Source organism: Corvus brachyrhynchos, unplaced genomic scaffold, assembly GCF_000691975.1.
Source record: "Corvus brachyrhynchos isolate BGI_N302 unplaced genomic scaffold, ASM69197v1 scaffold434, whole genome shotgun sequence".
In the NCBI taxonomy this organism is placed as follows: Eukaryota; Metazoa; Chordata; class Aves; order Passeriformes; family Corvidae; genus Corvus; species Corvus brachyrhynchos.
In genome coordinates, this window is record NW_008238372.1 from 1004091 (window position 1) to 1012568 (window position 8478).

The 8478-nt window shown below is 41.5% G+C and overlaps 1 protein-coding gene across 1 annotated transcript in view; it reads left to right on the forward strand.

Annotated features, from left to right (window-relative positions):
- The window catches only part of DYRK1A (dual specificity tyrosine phosphorylation regulated kinase 1A), a 46434-nt gene that overhangs the window by 35205 nt on the left and 2751 nt on the right, over positions 1-8478 (forward strand). The window contains exons 3-11 of the mRNA XM_008635291.2: positions 774-866; positions 1793-1981; positions 2633-2780; positions 3962-4248; positions 5348-5494; positions 5804-5944; positions 6191-6497; positions 6975-7099; positions 7770-8478. The exon at positions 7770-8478 is cut by the window's right edge and continues 2751 nt beyond it. Of these exons, the coding sequence (XP_008633513.1) occupies positions 774-866; positions 1793-1981; positions 2633-2780; positions 3962-4248; positions 5348-5494; positions 5804-5944; positions 6191-6497; positions 6975-7099; positions 7770-8393 (2061 nt within the window). The 3' untranslated portion in view covers positions 8394-8478. The remainder of the gene's footprint in view (positions 1-773; positions 867-1792; positions 1982-2632; positions 2781-3961; positions 4249-5347; positions 5495-5803; positions 5945-6190; positions 6498-6974; positions 7100-7769) is intronic.

Genomic DNA, 8478 nt, shown 5'->3' on the forward strand with positions numbered 1-8478 from the left:
CGGGGCCCGGCAGCGGCACCAGAGCCACGGGCAGGGCCTGAGCCCGGCAATTGCCCTGCACAGGAGGCAGAACTGCTGCCCTGGGCAGGGCCAGCCCTGAGCACATTGGCCACAGAGGCTCTGGGCTCTCCTCCCTGGGGATATTCCGGAGCCACCTGTGTGAGGGGATGGAGAGAGGAGCAGACTGAAGGACTGGCCACTCTCCAAACTCCTTTTTTGGGCTCTGGTTGGGTGGGAACAGGGAATTCCCAGAGTTTGTCCAGCAGGGCAGCAGTACTGGGCCTTTGGAGATGGTTTGTCTCTTGGTAGTCCTGGATTTTGGTTTTTTTTGGAATTTAATGCAGTTGAATGTTTTGAGCTGGCCCAGTTCTCCAGCAGTTCCTGTGAACTTCCGTTGGAACCTCCTGTAAAGTTCCTTTGGAACTGTACCTTAAATATGGTGACAATCCATGAGTCAGCCCTGAGGTGGAGGAGTGATGGAGGAGAGTCTTTGTTATGAGAAGAGATTTCGATGAAACCTGTTGGGTGTAGTGGGAGGAGAGTAGGAATCTTGGAATTTACTCCTTTTAAAAAAATAATTAATATATTAAAAATTATTAATATATTAAAAAGTAACTTAACTAAACTAGGTGTGGGGGTTTTTTACTACTAGTTAAAAAAAACCCCTTGCATTTAAAGAGCTCACTTCTGTGAAGAATATCACAATTTGATTTAGTAACTATACTGTTAAATTCCTGGTTTTTGTTCTGATTTCTGCCATGTTCCTATTCCAGAGGCGGATGCCCCAAACTTTTCGTGATCCAGCCACTGCTCCATTGAGGAAACTCTCCGTAGATTTGATCAAAACATACAAGCATATTAATGAGGTAATGGCTCCAGATGTCTTTAATGTGCACTGATGTTTGTTACAATACATGATTTAGATGTATTTTCTACGAATAATCTTATCAAGAGATCCAAAAAATCAAGTTTTTTCTCAGTTGTTCACATCTTGTTTGAGGTCATGGGTGTCATGGTCCTGCTTTCTGTCCAGCACACAGGAACTCTCTTACGCTGGGATTTATTTTCTGTTGTTTTATAAACAAATGTTGAGCTTGCAGGACGAGGAAACCTGAGTGCCACAAGCACACTTTGAGCTCAATGAAACTTTATTAATATTTCTAAGATCTTTTAAGGAAAGTGCTGAAGTGTTTTCCCTGAATTATTTCAGTTTTATTGACAAATGTAAAATACAAAATTGTTGTGGTTGTTACAGGAAAGCATTAGTTGGTTTCAAACTTCGACAATTATAGGGAATGTGAAGGGAATTTTATGGTGATTAATGACTTCCTTGGAATTCTTTCCCAGTCTTGTGGGAAGATCAAATGATAATTCCTGTTTCCAGGCTCCTTAGCATTTTGAGTTTTGCTGTGTGCACTGTGTGCTGGGATGCATCTGTTCCTTTTGCACCTGCTCCAGAGATCAGTGTTACTGCGTTTATTAGTGTTGTTATTATTATTATTATTATTATTATTTATTAGTGTTAGTACACTGATCAGTGTTACTACTATTATTTATTAGTGTCAGTACATTCCTTTAGCTCTGCTTTCCCAGTTCTTCAATTATTCACCCAGACTTCCCTTTGGAATAATGGCCTGACTTCAAACAGAGCAATAGGAGGAGAGGATTGCTTGGTTTTCCACTTGGAGAAGTTGACTTTAAAGCCACAGGATGCTGAATAAAAGTTGATTCTCCTCTTTCTTGAGCTGCTGTTCTAAGCAGGGCTCTTAAGGAAGCTCCTTTTCCCCTCCAGGTTTACTATGCAAAAAAAAAACGGCGGCATCAGCAGGGCCAGGGAGATGATTCCAGTCACAAAAAGGAGAGGAAAGTTTACAATGATGGTTATGATGATGACAACTACGACTACATCGTGAAAAATGGGGAGAAGTGGATGGACCGCTATGAAATCGACTCTTTAATAGGCAAAGGATCCTTTGGACAGGTAATGGCTCATTATGTATTTATGTAATTTATGTGGACCACATTTGTATTTAATTGGAAGTGCTATTGCTGTTTCATTTTGAAATTAAAACTCTTTTTTCTCAGTCCTGTTATCCTGAGTTCCTGTTCAGACACATATTTTTGTGCTATTTCATGTTACTACAGAAAACTTTTAATTATGTTTCAGTGTGTGTTGCATTTTATAATGAGAAGTCCTCCACCTTTTGCCATCAATTCACATTTTTAGCTTGAGTTTAGTTTTGGTTTGAGTTAGCTTTTTAGTTGGAACAGGGTTTTTAAATTAAAACAATAATTAGTGCTGGATCTTACCTCTTATAAATGTCATTAGCAACATTTGTTTTGACTGGTTGCAGCTTTAGCCAAGGGTGGAAGGAGGATGGAGCTTTTATTTTGTAGTTTTTAGTTTTTCTCAGACTTAGCAGTCCTTTTACAGTGTTGGTTTAGATAATTTTATTTGCATATAAAGTGACATTGCTGCAATAAACATCACACAGTCAGTTGTAGCTTTATTGTTGTATAGAGTTAAAAAGGAGAACATTTCCTCCGAATTCAGAAAGGTGAGAAAGGGAGTTTGGGTGGGTTTTTTTGAAAACTGGAGGGAGTTTCCTGATGGATTTGGCTTCTCCGGCAGGTTGTGAAGGCTTATGACCGAGTGGAGCAGGAGTGGGTGGCCATCAAAATCATCAAAAACAAGAAGGCTTTCTTAAACCAGGCCCAGATTGAAGTGAGACTGCTCGAGCTGATGAACAAACATGACACTGAGATGAAGTACTACATAGGTATGGAAATAATTCTTCTTTATTTTTATTTTATTATGAATGGTTTAGATCTTGCTGTAGAGCTTAGGCTGCTTTCAGCTGATTTCCACATCTATTTGGGAACATTTGTGATGATATTTGGTGGTTCTTGCCAAGCTGGTGGGTCCAGTGACCTCAGGTAGGGTGAGGAGGAGTTGGAATCAAGTGTAGGAAGCCTACCAGGACATGGAATGGTGGGAGGAGAGTTCCAAAGGTGAGAGAACAGGAATTTGGACAAGGATGTGTGGCAGGAAATGGCAGCAGGGTGGGAGCAGAAGGTTGCATCTCAGGTAAGTTGTAAAGGACACAGAAGGAACTGGTCTGGGATAACAGAGAAAACAAATCCATGGATTTGTTGACCAAAAATCCACCTTAATTAAAAGTCTGAATTCTCATGGTGCTCATATTCAAGATTTTATTCTGCCAGAAAGGGGAGAGTGCTGCTTTTTCTCTGGAATGTTTTTCCTATTTCAATTTTCTTGTGGCAGCCTGAAGGTTTGACAATGGCAAACCCTGCTGGCCTCTGAACAGAGCAATGTGATAAATATTTCACTTATTTAATGAAAAAAAAGGCTTGGATTGGTTCCTTTCATAAACTGACATTGTACCTGAAGGAAATGAATAGGAAATCCAATTCCTATGGGATATCCATCAGTTTTATTAATTCAAGTAATCAACTGAAGTCACAGCTTATTAATTGCCTTGATGTCATTGTGTATTTTAAATTATTCTCACTATTAAATATTTCCTCTGTCAATGTAAGGGAGTGATAACTTACTTTGGTAATCTTATCATTTCATAAGGTTTTGGTTAATGCAGCTTTACTGAGGATGTGTAAAATGCCCCCCTGTACCCCAGGCATGGCAGAAATATTTTGTTAATAATACAGAACTAGGAAAAAAAAATGCTCTTATTTCACACATTGCTTGAAATACTTAAAAGATTCCGCAAGTTTTTGCAGTTTTTTACTGAGGTGCACCTGAGGATGTGTAAAATGTCCTCTTGTCCTCCAAGCATGGCAGAAATATTTTGTAAATAAGACAGAACTAGGAAAAAATAAATGATGCTCTATTATTTAATGATAGTCCTGCTTCCTACGTACTCTGTTGTAATTAACCCATAATTCTTAGCGTTCGTTAGTGATATTTTCCCCTTTTCCCCAGTGCATTTGAAGCGCCACTTCATGTTCAGGAACCACCTGTGCTTGGTGTTTGAGATGCTGTCCTACAACCTGTACGACCTGCTGAGGAACACCAACTTCCGCGGCGTGTCCCTCAACCTGACGCGCAAGTTCGCGCAGCAGATGTGCACGGCCCTGCTCTTCCTGGCCACCCCCGAGCTCAGCATCATTCACTGTGACCTAAAACCAGAGAACATCCTGCTCTGCAACCCCAAAAGGAGCGCCATCAAGATTGTGGATTTTGGCAGTTCGTGTCAGCTTGGGCAGAGGGTGAGTTTGGGGGAAAATCGGCGAAAATTCTGTTCGCGCTGCTGGAAAATGCGAGATTTTTAAGTCATAGTACTCATCTAGCTCATTGGAACTTCATTCATGGTGATTTTAAAACAATAATTTAAATAGGGATCCACGGTCCACAAGAGCTTTAAATATGAGTTTCAGAATCCCAGAGTTGTCAAGGTTGGAAAAGACCTTTGAGATCAAGTCCAGCCATGAACCAGCAGCACCACATTCACCACTAAACCAAGTCCTCAAGTGCCACATCCACACATTCTTTGAACACTTTGACGCTCCACCACTTCCCTTTAGTGCCCCAGTAGATAAAAATCCACCACATGATAAATTTTCCATGGTTTTTATTTCTTCTTGGCTGTGTTTTTGTGCCTTGTCAGTAGAGAATGTATCAACACTTGGTTGTAGAAATCTGCAGTACTAATTAATAAAATACTCCTTTATTATTATCTTATTCCACCTAACTCTTCCTTCCACGAGCACTCCTTTAGCATGCCCCCTGTTCACAATTAGTGACACTGCAGTTTGGATCATTAGGAAAAGAATTCAGGAAGTCAGAAACTAACTTCACCAAAAGTGCCCCACTTCTCTCGTGAGGAGTTGGGACTGGCCAGTAGCACCCCATTGCTTTTTCCCATAATGAACTTAGGAAAAGCAGATCACAATATTGAATATTGTATTGAAAGCAGCAATGAGACACAGATTTAGATGTATAAAAGGACTTTTTGCTATAAACTAAAAGGAAGGGCTGAAGGCAGACAGCGAGAGGTGAGATCACATCTGGATTATTTATCCAAATCCATTATTCATCAATAATACGATAATTTTGAAGTGTTAAGAATCACAATTACGAAAACATTGCTGAACTTCCTGCTTTTTTTTTGTGAGCATAATATTTTCCTAAAAATCAACAATAAGATATTTTTATTACTGTCATGAATGTGTAGATTTTAGTATCTCTGATACCTTGTCTTTTCCTCCACCGAAATGTTTATGGCAGTTGTGTTTTGTCACGTGGAATTGTCATTCTTTCCCTTTGGATGCTGTGTGTGATTGTGACCTTGAGATGCTTTTATTCCAGATATACCAATATATCCAGAGTCGTTTTTATCGATCACCAGAGGTGCTACTGGGAATGCCTTATGACCTTGCAATTGATATGTGGTCCCTTGGGTGTATTTTAGTCGAGATGCACACTGGAGAGCCTCTCTTTAGTGGGGCAAATGAGGTAAGTTATGTACCAGTAATTGGGTTTTTCTCTTGTTAATTACCATCGTGATTTTCATCTGTTTAATTGGAATGCATAAATGAGGGAAGTCTGATAATTCTGAAAGGATTAAACATCAATATCATGACTTTTGTCAGGACACAAAATTGCCTGTTCATAATTTTCTGTGTCTCCCTCTTACTCCCTGTTTTGTACATATTAAGTTTTTCTTAAATTAATTAATTTAGAACTTGTGTGAGTTGCTGACATTTGTGCCCCAGCTGGGCTGGCTGTCACTTGTCCTTCACAAACACATTTTATTTGGGACAGGTGGATCAGATGAATAAAATAGTGGAAGTTTTGGGGATACCACCAACCCACATCCTCGACCAAGCACCCAAAGCAAGAAAGTTCTTTGAGAAGTTGCCAGATAGCACTTGGAACTTGAAGAAGACCAAAGATGGAAAAAGGGTAGGTTAAATAATTAGGATGATAATATATATATCAAAACACATAAAATGGTGAGTTGTTACTTTGTTTTACATCTTGTCTTACTGAAAATGCAGCTTTGTTGTTTGTTAGCATTCTATCTTGTCAATTAAATAACATTTCCTTTAGTGTTGAATAGTTTCCTTACTTGATTTAACTTTTGATATAGAATCTGTGCACACCCAAGGCTTCACCCGTTGATTCCAAGCAATTCCTCCCTTCCCACAGGAATACAAACCACCGGCAACTCGCAAACTCCACAATATCCTGGGAGTTGAGACAGGAGGACCGGGTGGGCGCCGTGCTGGGGAGTCAGGTCATACTGTAGCTGACTACTTGAAGTTCAAAGACCTCATCTTAAGGATGCTTGACTATGACCCCAAGACACGAATCCAGCCCTACTACGCCCTGCAGCACAGTTTCTTCAAGAAAACAGCGGACGAAGGTACCAACACGAGTAACAGCGTGTCCACGAGTCCTGCCATGGAGCAGTCCCAGTCTTCAGGAACCACCTCTAGTACATCTTCAAGCTCAGGTGGGTTTTGGTCACGAACAGGTGACAAAATTCTGCTTTCTAATGTTGGGCACTGCCCAGGCTCCCCAGGGAATGGGCACGGCCCCGAGGCTGCCAGAGCTCCAGGAGCGTTTGGACAGCGCTGCCAGGGATGCCCAGGCTGGGGTTGTTGGGGGGGGGGGGGTCTGTGCAGTTGGACTGGATGATCCTTGTGGGTCCCTTCCAACTCAGAATATTCCATGATTCTGTGAAATGTTGATTTTTTTTTTCCTCTCCTGTTAAAAAATGTATCAATCATGATCACTAAACAATTATTTTAATCAGCTGGAGCAGGTAAACAGAAAAACCCCAAAACCCAACTAGATGAGCAAAAATGTGAGTGATTACCACAGATCTTATACTTTTCCCTTGCAGCACTTCATAAATCTTGATGCTGCCATTGTTTCATAGCTGTAAATTCCTTGTCCCTTTAGTTATTGTCATGTTGGGGTTTTCCAGGTGGATCTTCCGGCACGAGCAACAGCGGGAGGGCGCGGTCAGACCCCACACACCAGCATCGACACAGTGGTGGGCACTTCACTGCTGCTGTTCAAGCTATGGACTGTGAAACACACAGCCCACAGGTAATGCTCCAGTGGGGCTGAGGCAGTGATATCTTAGCATACAACAGATAAAACTGTCAATCCCCCCTATAAATGTAACTATAAATTGGTGTGGAGATAGATTTTGCTCATTTAGTAACCTTTAATCAGCTGTGTTGTTCCAGAGGTTCCTCTAATGCTGTTGGCACCTTTCAAGGTATGAGCTACAACATTTTAATTTAATTTGCTTTGCTTATTGTCTCCAGGCTCCTCAGCCAGAGGTCAGGGCTTTATTTTTCTAAGTGTTGTACAAATGCTGTTATTATTACTGTAATGTAAAGCTGCTCCTATAATTTTGACAGCCGAGTCACTTACCAGACTTTCTTAAATTGTTTGAGAAAAACATCCAGGATGTGTATTCATTTTTCTTAAGGCAAATATAGAAAACTATTGGAAATGACTCTTAACTACATGCCTGCATTTCTAGAAAAATTGTGCAACTGCAAGGCCTGGGTAACATTTCAAAATAACGAATAACTTAATCTCTCATGTATTGTTCGAGAACCAGCTGGATGTGACAGTCAGTTGACAGGGTGGTCAAAGGTTGGACTGGATGCTCTTGGAAGTATTTTCCAACCTTTATGATTCTCTGATTCAGTGAAATCACAGCTTTGAGTCAGCATTTTAATTGTAACTTTGCTCCTGACCGCAGGTTCGACAACAGTTTCCTCCTCCGATCGGTTGGACAGCCACCGAAGCTCCCACCCAGGTCACTGTCGAGAACCACCCGGTTCAAGAAACCACCTTCCATGTAAACCCTCAACAACAGAATGCATTACACCATCACCACGGCAACAGCTCCCACCACCACCACCATCACCACCACCACCACCACCACCATGGACAGCAAGCCTTGGGCAGCCGGACCAGGCCGAGAGTCTACAATTCTCCAACAAACAGCTCCTCCACCCAGGATTCTATGGAGGTGGGCCACAGTCACCACTCCATGACATCCCTGTCTTCCTCAACTACTTCTTCCTCTACATCTTCCTCCTCTACTGGTAACCAAGGCAATCAGGCCTATCAGAACCGCCCAGTGGCTGCTAATACCTTGGACTTTGGACAGAACGGAGCTATGGACATGAATTTAACAGTCTACTCTAATCCGCGCCAAGAAACTGGCATAGCTGGACATCCCACGTACCAGTTTTCTGCTAATACAGGTCCTGCTCATTACATGACTGAAGGACACCTTGCCATGAGGCAAGGCATTGATAGAGAAGAGTCTCCCATGACAGGAGTTTGTGTTCAGCAAAGTCCTGTGGCTAGCTCGTGACTAAACTGAAACTAAGTTTGTTTCTTGTGTGTTTTTATAGAAGTGGTGTTTTTCCAAAAACAAAGTGCAAAGCTGCTTGAAACAA